Below are 21385 nucleotides of genomic sequence, written 5' to 3'. Positions count from 1 at the left end.
GTCACCCGGCAAAGGCGGTGCTGCAGCGGCTCGGAGCCTGGTGCCCGGAGCAGCAGCTCCCTCCCCCACCACCTCAGAAGGCAGCCGACCCTGGTGAATGAAGGGAGGTGGGCGGAGGGCGGGCAATGCCGAGGATCGGTTCGACCGAAAGGGAGAGGCGAGCGGCCCCAGTACCGAGTGTAGCAGCAGCAGCAGCATCGCCCTGCACTGGAGCCCAGCATGGTGAAGGAAAACCCGCTGCAAATCCCCACGCCACCCTGCATTGCTCTATCCCCTTGTGCCTGGCTTCTCCTCCAAACAAACTAACCGCTCTCTTGCTGATGTTCCCCAAAGCCCGGCTACATTCCCGCCGATGTCAGTCACAGTGATAGAGTGCTCCAGGACCTGACCTCTCCAGTCAACCGAGTGGAGGGGGTTGGGGTGGGGTGGGGAGGGGAGTGGGGGGGAGGAAAACTTCGCCGTCTCCGTCATGATTGGTGCCCTGGCTGGGTTTTCAGTGGCGAGTTTACTGACCTTCGGTTACTTGTCCTGGGACTGGCTGGAACCTGAACTCCAAGCCCCCGGTTTGCAGGATCCCGGCGGCGAGATCGCCTCCAGACCGCACATCGTCTTCATCCTCGCTGACGACCAGGGCTTCCACGATGTGGGCTACCACGGCTCCGAGATCCACACCCCGACCCTGGACAGACTTGCTGCGCAAGGAGTTAAGTTGGAGAACTACTACATCCAGCCCATCTGCACCCCGTCCAGGAGCCAGCTCATGACAGGCCGGTTAAGTATTGAGCACGTTCTGTTTTTGCAGATCCCTGCCCCTGACTGCTTGTCCGCTCACTCTCCCTCTCCTTGCACGCTGCCGCCAAGAATTGCAAGGCAGTCGACAGTTAGGTGCCGTGAATAAATGTGAGTCAGACGGGACCTGCAGGTAACGCAAATAAAAACTGCAGGTGAAGTTTATAAAACCTGCCGGAACCCTGCTAATGCGCTGAAATATATATTTTCTTCTGGATTACAAGTTATAAAGAATTCACAGTGTGTGGTAAGACATAAAAGCATGGCTCTTTAAAACGTCCTCTTTACGAGGTGTTGACAGAAGAGGTAAATGTAATTTGTTTGATTTATTATTTTCTGTAATCCTTCACAGCAAGTACTGGAGAGAGGTATCCTCCATATCTTATGGAGATGTCCTCCCTCTTATGATTTTTACAAAGAGGAGTTATTCTCCTCGTGACAGTCAGAAAGATGAGTATGTCGGCCTTTCCCCCTCAGGGTTTGAATACTAACGTGTGCAAACAATGGCTTCATTGTACAGAGTTTGGTCAGCCCCAATCTCAACCACTGTAACCAGAATGGAGACTAAACGTCAGGAAAGGTTTGTTGGATTTGGAAATGATGGACAGCTCAGATCCAGCAGAATGATAACGGTGCTTAAGGGGTTAACTTCGAAAGCTCCTGCCCTGCTGATTAGCCAGCTTGTTGTCCATGGCTATGTTCAAGGAGAATAGTGCAAGGATAGGGGTCTGGTCAGAGAACAGGGGAAGCCACAGTGTGCATTTTTACATAAATAAAAGCAAAATACTGAAGATGCTGGAAATCTGAAATTAAAAAAAAGAGCAGGAAGTGCTTGAGAACCTCAGCAGTTTCAACAGCATCTGTGGAGAGTTGATATGACTTCTTCAGAGCTCATTCTCACACCGGGTTCAATTTGCAATTCAAAGGGATGGTGGGATGAAGTGGGAAGGAGGGACATTGTCATCTTTGATAGTTTCAATCCAGCTGCTGGCCATGGCTTCAAGCATGGCCACTTCAATAATGCCCACCACTGTGCAATTCCATCACCAGTTAGCAGCTGATACCTGAATTCTACCTGCAAGGGAGAGGACATTGCGGGGGGGGGGGGGGGGGGGGGGGTATGGTTCAATCCACTTGAGGTCCAGTTGAACGGTTGACAATGCGTGGAAGCCGTGAAATGCAGATCACAGCAAAGCAAAGTGCATGAGGATGAGTTGAATGTGGGCCAGGGTCAAGTCAGGTGAAGAAAGTGGAATGTGCACAGCAGACACAATGTTAACAGTGGGAGAAACCATGCAACTGTCAGCAGACAGAGCAAGCATGTGCACACTGTTCTTACTCTGTGTCAGGAGTTACAGCATTCTAGTAAATTTATGTTGCATTTCCTCCAAGGCCAAAATATCTTTCTAAAGATGTGCCCAGAACTGAATACTTTACATCAGATATAGTCTATGAGGGAAGTTCAAGAGAATTACTTTAAACTGCTTGTAATCTTCCCTTTGAGATGCAAAGGCTAGCATTCCATTGCCCTTTATATACATGTAAGTATATATCCATGACATTCAATGATCTCTGTACATGGACTCCTAAGTCTCTTTAAAGCTCCACTGTTTCCAGCTTGTCACTGTTCAGGAAACACTCTGTTTTAAACTTTATACATACAAAATAAATGACCTCACAATTAACAACATTGAAATCCAGTTGCCATAGTCTTATCCATTTACTTAATCTATTACTATAAATTTGAAATGTTTTTTTTAGATTAGATTATATACAGCATGGAAACAGGCCCTTCAGCCCAACAAGTCCACATCAACCCATTCCCCAACACTACAGGCAATGTAGCATGGCCAATTCACATAACCTGCACATTTTTGGACTGTGGGAGGAAACCCAGGCAGATACGGGGAGAATGTACAAACTCCATACAGAGAGTTGCCACAGGCAGGAATTGAACCCAGGGCTCTGGCACTGTGAGGTAGCAGTGCTAACCTCTGTGCCACTATGCCGTATAACTTTTAAAATTTAATCAGATTTCTTAAGCATGATCTTCCAACTACATTGATAATATTGACAACTATACTTGTGAATTACTTGAATTTTGGCTATCCCTGCATTGAAATCATTACGAAATAGCAAGCAGTTGAGGCCAGTGTTGTATGTTACTGTTGCCATCCTGTCACTTAGAGTACTTGCCCATCATTGTTACACTCTGCCACTCAGTCACTCTCCTGAGTACAGGTAAATCAATTCCAACTTCACGAGTTTTAAATTTAGCTAACAAAACTTTATCAAATGTCTTCGCAATCCGCGTCAAAGAATCCATTGATGCTCACTTGATTACTGTGTTAGTTATAACTTTAGAAATTTAATCAGGTTTCTTAAGCATGATCTACCCTTTTCAGATCCATTTTGGCTCACTCCAATCAGCTGAAAATGCTCAGTCACTCCAATGCTGTTTTAGTACCTTGTAATTTGGTGACAACGTAATAACCAAAAAGGGCGATAACTCTTTGATTTCCTTTTCTCACCTCTTTAGTAGAGTAACTTGTGCAATTTCCCATCAATAGCAATCACTCCTTATTTAAAAGAAGATTATAAATCCATAACTAGGTCATCTGCAAAACTCTTGCCTATTTCTTTTAATCCTTAGATGAAAACCATCTGATCTTGGCTACTTGTCATTTTTTAGTAACATTATTTAGTAACAGGTTTGTTAATTTTCTGATGTTAATTTTGGTGAGTTCCACCAACTCCCCCACCACCAACTCCCCCACCACCAACTCCCATCCCTAATTTGGTACTGGTTTCTTAGAAAGTCCACAATGCTGTCCTTATCGTCTACTGTAATACTGATGAAAAATAATCTTACACATGCCCTTCTTTTTCTCATTTTGATTTATATTATCACCAGTTTTTAAATGACTCATGTTGCTGTCATTTACCATCTTTATATAAATGTAAAAGATTTTTATCATGATTTTGGCATCTAATCACTTTTGTAGCTCATGCTATCTGTTTAGTAACCCTTTGCTTTTGTTGTAACTCTCCCATTTACTAGGTTGAGTGATTTTTCTTTCCTTTACATTTTATTTCATTTTATGTTGTCCCTTACCTCTCTAATTGTGCACACCAGTTTCTTTTTAACAAATAGAGTTGTTGTCCCTTAGGATTAGGCTCAATATCAGATTGTACTTCCACTTCTGTGAAGGGCCTTGGGCAATTTGCAACATAAAAGTTGGTTCATAAATGAGAAATGGAGTATTTTTGGCAGCCCTACTTAAAATGCTAAATTCTGAACTATCGATGCATCAGTTCAGAATGCACATTATTAAAGTATGTATGAGAAAGAATGGAGATTGTGGTAGAACGTAACATGAAGTAAATGAGTAATATACCAACAAAGTTGAAAAGTGTGATGCTGGAAAATCACAGCCAGTCAGGCAGCATCTGAGGAGCAGGAGAATCGACGTTTCGGGCATAAGCCCTTCATCAGGAATTGAAGGAATATAGCAACAAAGCCTCATTTTAGATAACCCTAAGTTTCAATGCCAATAGAAAACATAATGAAATAGTGATACTAATCTTACAGCCCAGAATACTAGGGTCTTCAAACAGAGAGCATGAGGGGTATATCAGTTTTCATGAAGTAGTAAATCCATTAATAGTGCATCCTCATTGAATTTTGGATAGTCTTAGACATCAAATTTTTGAGCAGAATTTATCATTAGTGTGTATAATGAGGACTTATCAGTTCTCATAAGGAGCACTTCAACCACTTCCATTCATTTTTACATCCTAATGATTTAACATTGTTTTACAAATCTCTCATGACATTTTAGTGATGCAGCAAGATGCTGCTTGCAAGTTGGCTTGTAGCAAAAAGATGCAGGATAACACTTGCATTGCTCTCAAACAGCTGGTTTCTTGTTCATGATATGACTCTGACTGCCAAGTAGTTGCTCAATGCTTTCCAAGTCAGGAGCTGACCAAGGAGGAGTCTCAGCAGAGGATTAAAAGTAGAATTTCCCAACCTGAAAATTGTGTTGCATAAGTTTTAAGAAGTGGAAAAAAAAGAGTAATTAGACTAGGAAACTTGGATCTCATTCCAAGTCTTGGCTGAGCTATCAGCTCCTGTTAGGTGGCCTAGATAGACTGAAGCACTAGGTGCAATGTTAAGTTAAAATCAAATATTTATTTCAAAGCTGCACTTTACATTCTGGTGAAGGTATTGCCAGTACACAGAGAATGATATTAGGAATTATCAGAAGTCATTCACTTGTATTATCAGATAGACCATGAGACTGAAGCTAAGTTTTTCATGCTGGAACTAATAGGTTGTAAATATCAACCAGAGCTACTTGTATTTTCAATTGTCTATTTCAGGAAATCAACCAGTGTGGCAAACTGACTGTATATCTTTAAAATTCCCACAAGTAATCAGCTTTTATTTTATTCATTCTCAGGATGTAGGCTGTGTGGCACTTATGGCCCATCCTTAATTCTCCTTGAAAAGACAGAAGCGAGGGGGCTTCTTGAACTGCTGCAGTCCTTGGGATGTAGGAACACCCAAGATGTTGAAGGGGAATAATTCCAGGGTTTTGACACAGTGAAGAAATAGTGATATAGTTCCAAGTCAGGATGGTGCATGGCTTGGAAGGAAACTTACAGCTATGTTTTCCCATGGATCTGTCCTTGTCCTTGTAGGTTGCAGAGGTGATGGAAGATGCATCTAAAGAGCCTTCAGTAAGTTGTTGCAGTGCAATTTCTAGATGGTACAAACTGCTAAGACAATGCATCCACAGTAGAGAGAGTGAATGCTGAAGTTGTTGGATGGGGCATCCATCAAGCAGTCCACTTTGTCCTGGATGGTATTAAGCTATATGACTGCTGTTGGAGCTGCACTCATCCAGACAAGTGGGGAGTATTTTATCATGTTCTTGACTTGTGCCTTGTAAATAGGCTTTGAAGAGACAGGTGATGAGCTACCCACTCCAGAACTCCCAGTCTTCTATTTGCTCTTGTGGCCACGGTATTTATATGGCTGGTTCAATTACATTTGTGGTTAATGGTGACCCCAGGAATGTTGATAGTGGAGAATTCAGGAATTTTCATGCTGTTGAGTGTCTAACTTTGAGAGGTGGGTACACTCTGTAGAGAATTTGTGAGACTACACTCAGAGTATTTCTGCACTGTAGTGGTCACCCCATGTAAAGAAGAGTGTGAGTGCGTTGGAAGCAATTCAGAGAAGATTTACCAGACTAATACCTGGAATTCAAAGGTTATCTTCTGAGGAAAGGTTGGACAAGAGTAGATTTGTATTGTTGACTTGATTGATACGTTTAAGAGCTGAGAGTCTGGAACTGGAAGAGCACAGCAGGTCAGGCAGCATTCAAGGAGCAGAGAATCAAACTTTCAGGCATAAGCCCTTCCTGATGCCCGAAACGTTGATTCTCCTGCTCCTCAGATGCTGCCTGACCTGCTATGCTTTTTCCAGCACCACACTCAGGACTCTGATCCCCAGCATCTGCAGTCCTCACTTTCTCCTGACATGTTTAAGATCCTGCGAGAACTGCACAGGATAGATATGGGCAGGATATTTCCTCTTATTGGAGAAGCTATGAATATATCTGTTGACAAATCATGCATTGCCCATTCAAAACAAGTGAGACAAAACTTCTTTCTCTCAGAGGGTTGTAGGTCTTTGGAACCCGCTTCCTGAGTGTCACTAGCATCTCCATGTGGCAAAGAGGGTGTAGGGTTTTCAACAAGTTGTTGTACCTGCTGAGCCATTCTCCTGATTCCCAACCTACCTCAGCAGCAGCCACCTCTCCAAGCAAGGCTATTGAGTTTCCAGAGCTTCTAGCCCAGTGAGCAGGCCAACTGCTTGCTCTTCTTAATGGGACACAACTTCAGAGGTGGATAGGCATTCACAGGGAAGATTATTTCATGGGCTGACTCTCCTGCCATATTTGGACTCAGGGCACTGATTTTCACCGTGCTGGAGAGAGGCTCCATTGCAGCAAAACTACTGGAGAAGCCAGGAGTTCCAAATCCCACCCTAAAATCCAGCATCTCACATTTTTGTTTGAGGCAGGATTGGGCATGGGCCATGGTTCATGGTCTCAGTGGGAGTTGGCAAATTAAAAACTAGAAGACTTGTAGGAAAAGTTTCTTAAAAACAAGTTAAGAATTAAGTAAATCAGATAGCGATGATGGGCCAGGTGATGTGTTGTACCTGTGGGAGCTGGTGGACCCCATTGTGGTCTACATAATGACCACATCTGGAGCAAGTCTTGGTTACTTGAGGAACTCCAACTCAGAGTTGATGAGCTGGTGTCTGAGCTTCAAATATTGCAACACATCAGAGAGGTGGAGAGTTACCAGAATGCTGTGTTTCAGGAGGCAGTCATACCCCATAGATTAGCTACCACAAATTTAGTCAGTGGTCAGGGACAGGAGGATGTGACTATGAGCAAGGCAGTTAGAGACATCCAGGAGGTAATGTTGAAGAAGCCTCAGCCTTTCAGCTTGTCTTAACAGTTTTGAAATTCTTGCTCCCTGTGTAGATGAGAGTGGCGGCTGCAGGGAAGCTAATCAACTGACCACAGCACTGTGGTACAGGGAGCCTTTCAAAAGATTAGATTAGAAGGGAAAAAAGAGAAATATGGTTGTAATCAGGGATTGTATAGTCAGGAGAATAGACACTGTTCTTTGTGTCTAGGATTGAGAGTCCCGAAGGTGTGTTGCCTACCTGATGCCTGAGTTCAGGATATCTCATCTGGGATGTAGAGGAACTTGGAATGGGAGGGGAAAGATCCAGTTGTTGTGGTCCATCTCCAGATTACTACCTGAGCCATGAGCTAATTGGCACAGGATCAAGAGGATTAAGATTAATGTTAGAGAGGTAAACATGTAGCCGAAAAGTTGGTGTGGGAGAAATGGGTTTGAATTCATGTGACATTGGCACCAGTACTGAGGAAGGAGGGAGCTGTTCCAATGGGACAGGCTCCCCATGAATCATGCTGGGACCCGAATCCTGGCGAATTGCAAAACTAGGGCTGTGGATAGGGCTTTAAACTAAATAGTAGGAGGTTGGGTTCAGTTGTAGGTTAGAAATGGGCAGATTGTTACCAGAAAATGAAAGGAAAGGACAGAATGTGTGAATGTCTTAGCAATGTCCAAGGAAGGATAAAGGTGTAGGGAAACTTGATAAAGAACAAAGTTAAATGCTTTGTATTATAATGGACTCCCCCATCCCAGGGAAAAGACCTTGTCTATCTACCCTGTCCATGACCTCTATGAGGTCACCCCTCAGCCTCTGATGCTCCAAGGAAAACAGCCCCAGCCTATTCAACCTCTCCCTATAGCTCAAACCGTCCAACCCTGGCAACATCCTTGCAAATTTTTCCTGAACCTTTTCAGGTTTCACAACATCCTTTTGGTAGGAGGGAGACCAGAATTGCGCATAATATTCCAAAAGTGGCCTCACCAATGTCCTGTATAGCTGCAAAATGACCTCCCAACTCCTACACTCAATGCTCTGACCAATAAAGGAAAGCATATCAAATGCCTTCTTCACTATCCTATCTATCTGGGACTCCATGGTATAATACAGAATTTGCTAATGGCCAGGAAACAGCTAGTGGGAGTAAGGGCTTCTTTTTCAGGTTGGTGATCAGTGGGGTTCCATAGGGATCAGTACTGGGACTGCAACTGTTTACAATATATATTAATGATTTAGAGGAAGGAAGTGACTGTACTGTAGCTAAATTTGCAGAGGATGTAAAGCTATGTGAAAAGCAATTTGAGAGGGATACAAAAAGCTTGCAAGAAGCATATTGATAGGATAGGTAAAGTGGGTAAAAAAAGAGTATAATGTGGCAAAGTGTAAAGTTATTCATTTTGGGAAGGAGAAAAGAACAAACAGTATTACTTAAATGGAGAAAGCTTAGAAGGCTGCAATGCAAAGAGACTTGGGAGTACTTGTGAACAAAACACAGAAAGCTAGCACACCAATATATGAGGTAATCAGGAATGTTAACTCTTACTTCAAGAGGTTTGGAATATAACAGCAGGGAAGCTTTAGTGCAACTATACAAGGTGAGATCTCATCCAGAGTATTGTGTGCGATTTTGAGAAAAGATATTATTTAATTGTAAGCAGTTCAGAAATGGTTCACTCAGATGATGTCCAGTAATGGGAAGATTGTCTTATAAGTCAAGATTAAACAGGTTGGGACGCTATTCACTATAAGACCATCATATGACATTGGAGTAGAACTAGAGCTGAAAATGTGTTGCTGGAAAAGCGCAGCAGGTCAGGCAGCATCCAAGGAACAGGAGAATTGACGTTTCGGGCATAAGCCCTTCTTCAGGAATGGCTTATGCCTGAAACGTCGATTCTCCTGTTCCTTGGATGCTGCCTGACCTGTTGCGCTTTTCCAGCAACACATTTTCAGCTCTGATCTCTAGCATCTGCAGTCCTCACTTTCCCATTGGAGTAGAACTAGGCCATTTAGCCCATCGAGTTTGCTCTACCATTCGATTCCGGCTGATACTGGAGTTTAGGAGAATGAGAGATAATCTCATTGAAACACATACAATTCTTAAGGGGCTTGACAGGATACATGCTAAGGTGTTTCCCCTCATGGGAGACTCTGGAACCAAAGGGCATAGTCTCAGAATTAAAGGGTGCCTATTTAAGACTGAGATGAGGAGGATTTTTTTTCAGAAGGTTCTGAGTCTTTGGAACTCCATGCCACAGAGAGCTGTGAGTACAGAATCCTTGTGCATATTTAAGGCTGGCACAGATAGATTCTTGATCTGTAGGGAAATTGAGGGTTATGTGGAAGTGAGGAGTATCCGATCATATTGAATGGTGGAGCAGGCTCGAGGGGCCGAATGGCCTGTTCCTGTTCCTATTGCTGATGGTCTTATGATAATTTTGGAACTGTGAACACAGTGCCTGGGTGCACCTTTTCTCCTCCCTGTTGCCCAGCCTAGATTTCGCTCACGCTAATGCCCTCTGCTCTACTAAAAATGGGAAAGTGCAGGTAGATGTTTCTCAATATCAGGTTTGTAGAGCTGGCACTTCTCCCACCTATGCCTACCCGACCCGAAAGAGAAGATGAAAGCCGAGGGCTCTCGCTTGGTTCGAGTGACGGAGTCCTGAAGTCTGTGGCAAAATCCAGGTTGCTAACTTCACTTCAGTCTCCACAGATGTTATCCAAGCTGCCAGTTCTAACATTTTCCATTTTTATTTATTGACTTAGTTTCCACTTTGTTTGAAACAGGTGCTATGCTTGGTAATAGCACAGTTTTGGCACCTTAAAAATGTCTATCTTCCAACTGTAAATAAATCTGGCCAAATTGTGAGGACTATGCACATTGATTTAGTGGTTTTCTATTTTCCAGCTTTTGAGCTGATGGGAGAAATGTTCTCCAGTAGATAGTACATTGTGATTTTGATTGTTTCTTTCAAGCTGAACGTGGAAACCCAGGGCATAAATAACAAACAATAAAATCATAAGTGAGTAGGAAGTTTGGAATTGGTTTTGGCAAATAGCTGCCCTATACCAATGCTTTTGTTTAAGCTAAGTTCTAGTTGTTTCGAATATAAAATAAATATTTACTTTTTACAGCCATATGCACATTGGTGAGAAGCAGTTGTCAGGGTAATACAATTACAGAAGACTGATTGTATCTGGACATTGTCTGACATACTGAAAGTACCAAATAAACATTTAAAAAGTAACCATGTTGATCCGTTTCCCCTGAAACACTAATTTTCTAATCAGAACCTAATATGTTGCAGGCTAGCATTATTTAGGTGTTTTTTTAAAATCAAGTTTTTACTGCCTACCCATCTCTTTGAGGCCCATAATAAGGAACACATTTTGGACCTATGCCAATAAAATTCCACATCTATTACAGCACCATTCGTTAAACCAGAAAGTGTAGAATGGGTTTTAGCTTTCAAATATGCAGAAATGTCAGACAGAATGAAGTACATTCAACAAAGCTAAGCTGATTCTTTTCACACAGATTCATTTAACTACATTCTTTTCAGCCTACTAAATGCTCCAGTTTGGTACGGGAATAGTTCCAAATAGTTTGTGTTCTGACTGAACATGTAAAAAGTATTGCACATAAATGGATCCTGTAAAAGGGAATTTTATTTCATTAGGGACAAGAGGGAGGAGAACAATTACAGGAAAAGCTTGTAGTTGTCTTATCTCTGTTTTTTACCAGAAGTATAACTAATGACTTTCTGCAGTGTTATCAGGAAGGCTTTCTCTGCAGTGTTGACAATGATGATATCACAACTGAAATACTTCCATGGGAACATTAACCCAAATCTAAAGCTGCCGTCATCTGGAATGTGAAATAATTAATGTAATAACACCAGACTCTATTAGAAAGCCAGAGGTTCTGTGGTGCAACATTTTTTAAGCTATCAATCCAGATGATTTAACAAAGTCATCTTTGATCTTTTCAATTCAATTTTAATGAGATTTTATTCATCCACATGCTTGAACAAGTATGATTTTTTGCTTTGATTTATTATTGTCACATGTACCTAGATACAGTGAAAAGTTTTGTTTTGTGTGCCGTTCAGGCTGATAATACCATACAAAGTGCATTAGGGTAATAGAACAGAGCAAAGAATACATTGCTAGGTTGCAAAGATGGTGCACAAAGACTGAGGTCAACATTAAATTGAAACTTGAGAGGTGCCATTTAAATGTCTAATAACGGGGGGAAGAAGCTGTTCTTGAATCTGTTAGTCTGTGTTTTTAAGCCTTTTTTCTATCTTTTGCCAATGGAAGAGGTTGGAAAAGATTATAACCGGGGTGGGCGGGATCTTTGATTATGTTCTGGATTAGTGGTGCTGGAAGAGCACAGCAGTTCAGGCAGCATCCAACGAGCAGCAAAATCGACGTTTCGGGCAAAAGCCCTTCATCAGGAATAAAGGCAGTGAGCCTGAAGCATGGAGAGATAAGCTAGAGGAGGGTGGGGGTGGGGAGAGAGTAGCATAGAGTACAATGGGTGAGTGGGCGAGGGGATGAAGGTGATAGGTCAAGGAGGAGAGGGTGGAGTGGATAGGTGGAAAGGAAGATAGGCAGGTTGGACAAGTCAAGGAGACAGTAACTGAGCTGGGCGCCTCCTAACAGAGCGCTTTAGGGAACATCTCCGAGACACCCGCACCAATCAACCAAACCGCCCCGTGGCCCAACATTTCAACTCCCCCTCCCACTCTGCCGAGGACATGGAGGTCCTGGGCCTCCTTCACCGCCGCTCCCTCACCACCAGACGCCTGGAGGAAGAATGCCTCATCTTCTGCCTCGGAACACTTCAACCCCAGGGCATCAATGTGGACTTCAACAGCTTCCTCATTTCCCCTTCCCCCACCTCATCCTAGTTTCAAACTTCCAGCTCAGTTACTGTCTCCTTGACTTGTCCAACCTGCCTTTCTTCTTTTCCACCTATCCACTCCACTGCTTTTGCCCGAAACATCGATTTCGCTGCTCGTTGGATGCTGCCTGAACTGCTGTACTCTTCCAGCACCACTAATCCAGTATTTGGTTTTCAGCATCTGCAGTCATTGTTTTTACCTCTTTGATTATGTTGGCTGCCTTTCCGAGGAGTATAGGTGGAGTCAATGGATGGAAGGTTGGCTTGTGTGATGGACTGGGCTGTGTTCACAACTCTCTGTAGTTTCTTATGGTCCTGGACAGAGCAGTTGCCATATCAAGCTGTGATGCATCCAGATAGGAATCTTTCTATGATGCATCTATAAAAATTGGTAAGAGTCTTTTCGGCACAGTTCAATATAATATCAGTATAGGTTGTAGGAGCTGAAGTGAGAAATAGTCTTGCACACCCATGCAGCGGTGAAGCCCAGGCCAAAAATAAACGGAAAGAACTGCGGATACTGGAAATCAGAAAGGAGAACAGAAATTGCTGGTTCTGAAGAAGGGTCACAGGACCTGAAATGTTAACCTTGATTTCTCTCCACAGATGCAATCAGACCTGCTGAGCTTTTCCAGCAATTTCTGTTTTTGCTTCTGAAGCCTTGTAAATCAATTCTCACACAAACAAGGATGGAGGCATCAGCAGGAAGGAGTGGGAATTCGGGCTGCCATTGGGGGCTGTTGAAAATGATTAGAAACACTGGGATCACAAGAAGTAGAAACCAGAATAGACAGTTCAGCCCATTGATCCAACCATCAGGGTGGGAGAATTGAGAACCAATCACACTGACAGGGAGGAGGGAAAGTTCAAGGTAGGGATGGTCCAAGCCTAATAAGGAAATAAACAAAAATAAATAATGCTACTATGCCAGGCCTCCTCTGAGTCCTTCCAATATTAGTTTTCATAGACATACTCAACACCCTTTAAGATTTCAGGACTTGGAAGTCAATTCTTGTCAGGGTTTGAATTACATAACAGGATCCTGACATGTGAATATTTACAAGGCCCTTATCAGCCAGTGGTTATACCCTCCTGAAACCACAGAATGAAATACAATCTGGACAGAGCCTGACCGGTGTGAGAAGGTTGGTGGAGGGTGCCTGGGTGTGCACAAATCCCAGCTTTGCTTTGTGAAATTTGTGCCTTGTTGACGAAAAGACACATCTTATTGAAATTTTTCATCTTCCCCTCATCTGGACATTTGACATGCAAATGAAAGGATAAGATAAAAAACCTTGTCAAAATATGTCATTTTTTTCAGGCACTATTCAATTTCTGTACTATCAAACAGCTGTTAGGGAAATCATTCAGTGTGAATATTAATGGGATTCTAAGTTATCCTTGTAAGAGGTTGTTTTGCATAATCGGTCGACGGACTTAACCCTTTTGTTTCTTGGAGTATAATTCTGTTTATATGCATTACCATTCAAACATTAAAATTTAAACAGTAAATCTCAAGGTGAGAACTTCTGAAGGAAAAAGATGAACAGAAAGTGAACAAGTAAACCTCAAACATAGGGCCCTTGAGGTCACTTGAGAGCAGTGTGAGCTGTGTTGTCCTCTTTGTATTTTCTTTCCATCTGGGTTAAGGTTAAGGTTCACCTGTATTTTTGTGCCTTGACATGACATGAATTAAGAAGAAAAACATCCAATGCTTCTTCACTGCTTAATCCTGTCAGATTTGGTTATACTTATCAAATGCATGTATTTGGTGTCTGCAGAAAGTTTTAATATCACTGGAATTAGCCCTCTAATTATAATTTATCTGTAAACACCAGTGCTGTCTTTGCAACTCTCCACTGTTAATTTTGAGAACTTGCAAACTGGAGAGATGAAAGAAAAAACAGGAAATTGCATCAGTGGAACAAAGCAAATTCTGATAATATCACTTGGAAAAGAGTCTTACTGTTCCAAGGAACCTTTTGCATGTTGCCTAAAATCAGAGAACACAGAAACTTAAAGTTCAAGATACATGCAGTGGTCTCATTATCAAAATTTGAAAGACTGTTCCTGAAATAACTCCAGAGAGGCTGGTATCATGTCACCAAGTCACCCTTTATTTATATGTCTCATTTCTGAAGGCTTCCCATTTTCCAGCTGTCTTTTTACCTGAGAACATCTCCACCAATCAGCTTTTGCCTAATACCGTCAAAATTGGCCTTTCTCCAATTTATGACTTCAACTTTTAGATCTAGTCCATCCTTTTCCTTCACTATTACAAAACTAATAGAATTATGGTCGCTGGCCCCAAAGAGCTCCTCCACTGACACATCAGTCACCTGTCCTGCCTTATTTCCCAACAGTAGGTCAAGCTTTGTACCTTCTCTAGTAGATGCATCCACATATCAAATCAGAAAATTTCCTTGTGCGCACTTAACAAATTCCTCTCCATCTAAACCCTTAACACTATGGCATTCCCAGTCTGTGTTTTGAAAGTTAAAATCCCCTACCATAACCACTCAATTATTCTTACAGATAACTGAGATCTCCTTACAAATTTGTTTTGAAATTTCCCTCTGACTATTAGGGGTCAATAATGCAATCCCAATAAGTTGACCATCCCTTTCTTATTTCTCAGTTCCACCCAAATAACTTGCCTGGTTGCATTTTTGGGAATATCCTCCCTCAGTACATCTGTAATGCTATATGGACTTTAGTAAGGCATTCGACAAGGTTCCCCATGGGAGACTGGTTAGCATGGTTATATGTCATGGAATACAGGAAGAACTAGCCATTTGGCTAGAGAACTGACTCAAAGGTAGAAGACAGAGGGTGGTGGTGAGGGGTTGTTCTTCAGACTGTAGGCCTGTGACCAGTGGAGTGCCACAAGGATTGGTGCTGGTCCACTACTTTTCATCATTTATATAAATGATTTGGATATGAACATAGGAGGTATAGTTAGTAAGTTTGCAGATGACACCAAAACTGGAAGTGTAGAGGATAGCGAAGGTTACCTCAGATTACAACGGGATCTTGATCAGATGGGCCAATGAGCTGAGAAGTGGCAGATGGAGCTTAATTTAGGTAAATGTGAGGTGCTGCAGGACTTATACATTTAATGGTAAGATCCTAGGGAGTGTTGCTGAACAAAGAACCTTGGAGTGCCAGTTCATAGCTCCTTGAAAGTAGATTCGCAGGTAGATAGGATAGTGAAGGTGGTGTTTGGTATGCTTTCCTTTATTGGTCAGAGTATTGAGTACAGGAGTTGGGAAGTCATATTGTGGCTGTACAGGACATTGGTTAGGCCACTGTTGTAATATCGCGTGCAATTCTGGTCTCCTTCCTATTGGAAAGATGTTGTGAAACTTGAAAGGGTTCAGAAAAGATTTGCAAGGATGTTGCCAGGTTGGAGGATTTGAGCTACAGGGAGAGGTTGAATAGGCTGGGGCTGTTTTCCCTGGACCGTCGGAGACTGAGAGGTGACCTTATAGATGTTAACAAAATTATGAGGGGCATGGATAGGATAAATAGTCAAAGTCTTTTCCCTGGTATTGTGGAGTCCAGAACTAGAGGGCATAGGTTTAAGGTGAGAGGGGAAAGATATAAAAGAGACCTAAGGGGCAACTTTTTCCCGCAGATGGTGGTACGTGTATAGAATGAGCTGCCAGAGGATCTGGTGGAGACTAGTACATATGCAACATTTAAAAGGCAAATGGATGGCTGTACGAATAGGAAGGGTTTAAAGGGATATGGGCCAGGTGCTGGTAGGTGGGACTAGAATAGGTTGGGATATCTGGTCAGTATGGACAAGTTGGACTGAAGGGCCTGTTTCCATACAGTACGTCTCTGACTCTATGATGTGACACGTACCCAGCTAGCTCAGAGCCAGCTCCTAGAGTGACCAGAACCTCTGACACTCTGTTGTTTTCTTCTTTTTCTCTTTCTTTTCTTTTTTTTCTGACACTCCATTTTATTTTTGTTTACGCCCACACTACCGCCTAACTGCAGTAGTGCTTATTTTTTCCCCAGCACCCATGTGTGTGTGCAGGTGTGAGACAGTGAAAGACACAAGGTGCACAAATCTTTATTCAAATTTCCACTACCAGGAAGAAAGGAAACACCCGAGTGGTCAGTGACAAGCAGTGTCCCTCACATCAAAGGGCAATGCTGCGTGATCACTCTGTTCTTTTTTTGTGTGTTTTTTTTCTTTTTTCTTTTCTTTCTTTTCTTAACACTACTCTTGTCCCCACAAAAATATCTCATCACTAAGTGACCCTTTAGTTACGTGTATGGCATTTCACACTGCTCCAGCTTTCTCATAGTCAGCTCTCAGAGTGAACAAAACCACTGACACTCCTGTTTATTTATTTTTTCATCTAGTTCCCTCAGAGGCAGCTCTCACAGTGTCACTCCTGTCACTCCTGTTCTTTTTTTTTCCTTTTACCCCCACACTACCGCCTAACTGCAGTAGTGCTTATTTTTTCCCCAGCACCCATGTTGTGTGTGTGCAGGTGTGAGACACAGTGAAAGACACAAGGTGCACAAATCTTTATTCAAATTTCCACTACCAGGAAGAAAGGAAACACCCGGGTGGCCAGTGACAAGCAGTGTCCCTCACATCAAAGCGCAATGCTGCATGATCAGACAGTCTGTTCTTTTTTTTCATCAACCCTTCAAAGGTATTAATATCTAGTGCCTCAGGGAAAGTCAGGCTCCTAATAACAGAAAAAGCTGCAGATCCATAAATTGTCAGGAGAATTACGTATTGCCTTTCATTTGCTCCAATGCCATTTGCCCGGAAAAAAATAATGCATTCTGACACTCTGTTCTTTTTATTTTTAGGGAAAACACCAGAGTGGCCAGTGACAAGCACTGCCCTTCATATCAAAGGGCAATGCTCACACCTGTTTATTATTTTTTCTTTTCTTTTTCTTTTTTAACCCCTACACTACCGCCTAACTACGGTAGTGCTTATTTTTTTCCCCAGCACCCATGGTGTGCGTGTGCAGGTGTGAGACACAGTGAGAGACACAAGGTGCACGAATCTTTATTCCATTTCCACCACCAGGAAGATAGGGAAACACCCAGGTGGCCAGTGACAAGCACTGCCCTTCACATCAAAGTGGAATGCTGCGTGATCAGACAATCTGTTCTTTTTTTTTCATCAACCCTTGAAAGGTATTAATATCTAGTGTCTCAGGGAAAGTCAGGCTCCTAATAACAGAAAAAGCTGCGGATCCATAAGTTGTCAGGAGAATTACGCATTGTCTTTCATTTGCTCCAATGCCATTTGCCCGGAAAAAAATAATGCATTCTGACACTCTGTTCTTATCTGTCCACCAGTTAACAGCCCCAATCAGGAAACTCATATTCTATGATGTCCACCTAGCTGATCTTGTTCCAATCACTACAGTTCTGACACCACAGAGTTACTTTTGAAAGTAATTTGATGAAAGTAAATTTAAGTTCAAGTTCTAATGGGGAGTCACTTTGTGAGTTTCCTGCGGATTAATTGTTCAAATTCCATTTGCTCCAATTTCTTTTCATTTCATGTAAATCAAATGTCGAAACATATTATAATAATTATCAGATCTACAAACCCCCCTGCTAAGAATGCTTTCTTCAGGCTTCTGCATGTCCCCTTGCCTTGCAAGTTAATGTGGAAACTCTAGATGAGTTGCTACAGCAACAGAACATCACCTTCTTGAGAAAATGAATTTCTGGCTACCCTCGGTCCTTTGAGGGAGTTCTCTAAAAATGCAGTATTTGCAACTAGTCTAAAAAGACAAGGTAATTTACAAGTATCTCATCCAATTAACGGGAATGAAACAGTGCATCATTCACACTTTCAATTCAGTTGTTGGTTTATTAATGGATTAAGCCCTCAGATCTCAATATGAATTTTGCTGAGAGGGTAATGGTGTAGCTGGAAAGGCTTTTTGCTATTTATGTGCAAATCAGCCAACAACTTCCAGTGACTGCTTTCAGGAATCTGATTTTAGGCAAATAACTTTTCACAGATCACATTTGTTGAAACTAGTTCTTTTCACACAGACACCTAAAATGTAATAATTTCTCACATTTCTTAAGCATTAAAAAACCCCGTGTCCCTAAGACCCCCCAGACGACTCAGCATTGTCCTTCATAAACTGTCGACTTCTGATCATCTCTGAAAATTGTTCTAAATAGCTTGAGTCCTCCTTCCATCTGTTTATTTCCAGTGTTGTGTCAGTCTACACATTTCTTCCTAATGCACTAATTTACTCATTCTGATAAAGCAACTTCTTAGGTGCATGTGTTCTAACCCTGAACTTTATCTAATTCTCAACATCAGAGGAAATGGGTGACTTTGCTCAATGAACACGATTGTGCCAACCTTAGCTTACATTGTTCTTATTGTCCTGACCACAATTAGGTCAGTTCTTGTTGTTATGTAAGCAGGGGTGTATAGCATCTGATGAGATTCTTAGCAACATGCATTGTGACCTATCCTGTGGGAGTTGGGATGACATCTGAAGTTGCTGTCCAAGTTTCTTATGCTCCTTCATGAGCTGTGCGAAAATGGCATCAAATTTCATGATGCGCCTATACCAACATCAAAAATACAAACAAAACTCACCACAGAAAGTTAAGCTTCCACTCTAAATGCTACTTTTATCAGTGTGGTATATCGTAATGCATTATTAGTGTTTCTGCAGATCGTTGCCTAAAAGTGTGGTGCTGGAAAAGCGCAGCTGGTCAGGCAGCATCTGAGGAGCAGGAGGGTCGATGTTTTGAGCATGAGCCCGTCATCAGGAACCTGATGCCCGAACAGCTCACTTTTCAACTCTGCTCTCCAGCATCTGCAGTCCTCACTTCCTCCTTTGTACAGATTATTGCCTGGCAAGATATTCATTTACTGCTCACAGCAGAACCTGGTCCAATTTATTGTGTCTATACATTGGAGATATATTACACAGTGAAATGGATTGATATTGTCTTCTTTTATTTCATTTTGTAGGTACCAGATACACACAGGACTTCAGCACTCTATCATAAGGGCTGGGCAGCCTAACTGTATACCCCTTGCCAATGTAACACTACCTCAGAAACTTCAAGAAGCTGGCTACTCAACACACATGATTGGAAAATGGCATCTAGGCTTTTATAAAAAGGAGTGTCTTCCTACACGAAAAGGATTTGACACCTTTTTTGGATCACTTACTGGTAGTGGTGATTATTACACCCACGACATCTGCGATGGACCCAAGAGTTGTGGCTTTGACTTGCATAAGGATGAAAATGTAGCTTGGGAGTACCGAGCTCACTCTTATTCAACCTTCCTGTATACCCAAAAAGCAATCGATATTTTGGAATTGCACAACCCTAAAGAGCCAATCTTTCTCTATATAGCTTTCCAAGCTGTACACACACCTCTGCAGGTACCCAAAAAGTACCTGGGCCGGTACTTGTCAATTGAGAATGTAGGCCGGCGGAGATATGCTGCTATGGTTACGTGTTTGGACGAGGCAGTGAATAACATTACAAAGGCATTAAAAACATATGGCTACTATGACAATACTGTGATAATCTATTCCTCAGACAACGGAGGCCAACCATTAGCTGGGGGGAGCAACTGGCCACTACGTGGGCGGAAAGGAACTTACTGGGAAGGAGGAATTCGTGGTATTGGCTTTGTCCATAGTCCTCTAATAAAAAACAAAGGGAGTGTGAGTCAAGGATTGATGCACATCACAGACTGGTACCCAACTCTAGTGACACTGGCAAAGGGAGAACTTGAGGAGAATTTGGGACTTGATGGATATGATATATGGGAAACAATCAGTGAAGGTAAACCTTCTCCACGGACTGATATACTGCATAACATTGATCCTCTTTACACACGTCTTAAAACCAGATCACCTCACGATGGATTTGGAATTTGGGACACAGCTATCCAGGCAGCAATCCGAGTTAGAGATTGGAAATTACTCACCGGGAACCCAGGCTTCAGTGACTGGATCCCGCCTCAAACCTTCCCAAATTTTGGCGGGAAGTGGTGGAATCTTGAAAGAATAATATGGGCCAAAGGAAAATCGGTTTGGCTGTTTAACATAACAGCTGATCCGTATGAAAGAGTTGACCTTTCTCAGCAGTATCCTGAGGTTGTCAAAAGGTTGCTGTTGAGACTTGCACAGTATAACAAAACTGCAGTTCCTGTCAAGTACCCACCAAAAGACCCAAGAAGCAATCCTAATCTCAATGGTGGTGCTTGGATGCCATGGGACAATGGGGATGATGAGGAAAATAACCAAATTAATAGCAATGCAGGAGCAAAGCCCTGCAACATCTGTAATACCATACTACGTTTCAAAAAACCCATTTGGGGTTAATGCTCACTTTAGAAATTTAAGTTATATAAAAGAAATATGTCTAATTAGTGCTATGATAGCACTTTACACTTTAAAATGGTGCTAGTGTTAGTAATTTGTGATATATCAGCAACAAGTTAATGTACAATCTGGGAGGGTGTTTTATCTTCCCTGCCACCCTCACAGGACCAACAGACGATTAATGAGGGCTGCTCAGGAGAAGGACAGGGCCTCCCTCCCTCTGCACTTCACTCACCAGTATCGTGAGATACAGGGTGAAAGCTGTAAATATGTCTTTATTTTTACAGAATGCATAGATTTGTATCAGCAGAAATCCAAGACATCCCTTTCTTCTCAGGTGTACTTAAAAATATATTTTTGCTAGCATTTGGGTCAAGTTTGGGAACATGTGTTTCTAATGATAATGTTTATATCAGATTTCTAATTGAATTTCTACACAAAATAAAAAAAAATTGTGTCTTCAACCTTGGAGATTTTAACAGTGTGATCTCATTTTAATGCTGTTGGTCAAATTAGGTTTAGTTAGGTTTTAGAATTCAGTTTATTGTCACGAGTATTCCAGTTACAAAAGAACAGGAGTACGGTGAAAAGTATACAATGTTGTCAACATACGCACCAACACAAAGTACCTGCGTACAAATCTTAGGTACAAAAAATTGAGAAAATAAAGAAAGAAGACACTCCATGTTACCGGTATAGTTAATAGGGGGTGGCACAGTGGTTAGCACTGCTGTCTCACAGCGCCAGGGACCTGGGTTCAATTCCCGCTTTAGGCAACTGTGCTAAATTGCCTGTAGTGTTAGGTGA

At 42.2% G+C, this 21385-nt stretch overlaps 1 protein-coding gene across 2 annotated transcripts; it reads left to right on the top strand.

Moving 5' to 3' along the window:
- The first annotated feature begins 458 nt into the window (after positions 1–458).
- LOC140487845 (arylsulfatase J-like) lies at positions 459–21008 on the top strand. 2 transcript variants are annotated; one of them, XM_072587199.1, is made up of 2 exons: positions 459–771; positions 19207–21008. In XM_072587199.1, the coding sequence occupies exons 1-2, from the start codon at positions 470–472 to the stop codon at positions 20576–20578; spliced, it is 1674 nt and encodes a 557-aa protein (XP_072443300.1). In that variant the 5' UTR covers positions 459–469; the 3' UTR covers positions 20579–21008. The 2 variants fall into 2 exon arrangements, with proteins under 2 accessions (XP_072443300.1, XP_072443391.1); XM_072587290.1 differs by lacking the exon at positions 459–771 and adding an exon at positions 11952–19088.
- Positions 21009–21385: the final 377 nt, after the last annotated feature.

The sequence above is a fragment of the Chiloscyllium punctatum genome, chromosome 1 (assembly GCF_047496795.1).
Source record: "Chiloscyllium punctatum isolate Juve2018m chromosome 1, sChiPun1.3, whole genome shotgun sequence".
Taxonomy (NCBI): domain Eukaryota; kingdom Metazoa; phylum Chordata; class Chondrichthyes; order Orectolobiformes; family Hemiscylliidae; genus Chiloscyllium; species Chiloscyllium punctatum.
This window is presented reverse-complemented; position numbering and strand designations above follow the sequence as displayed.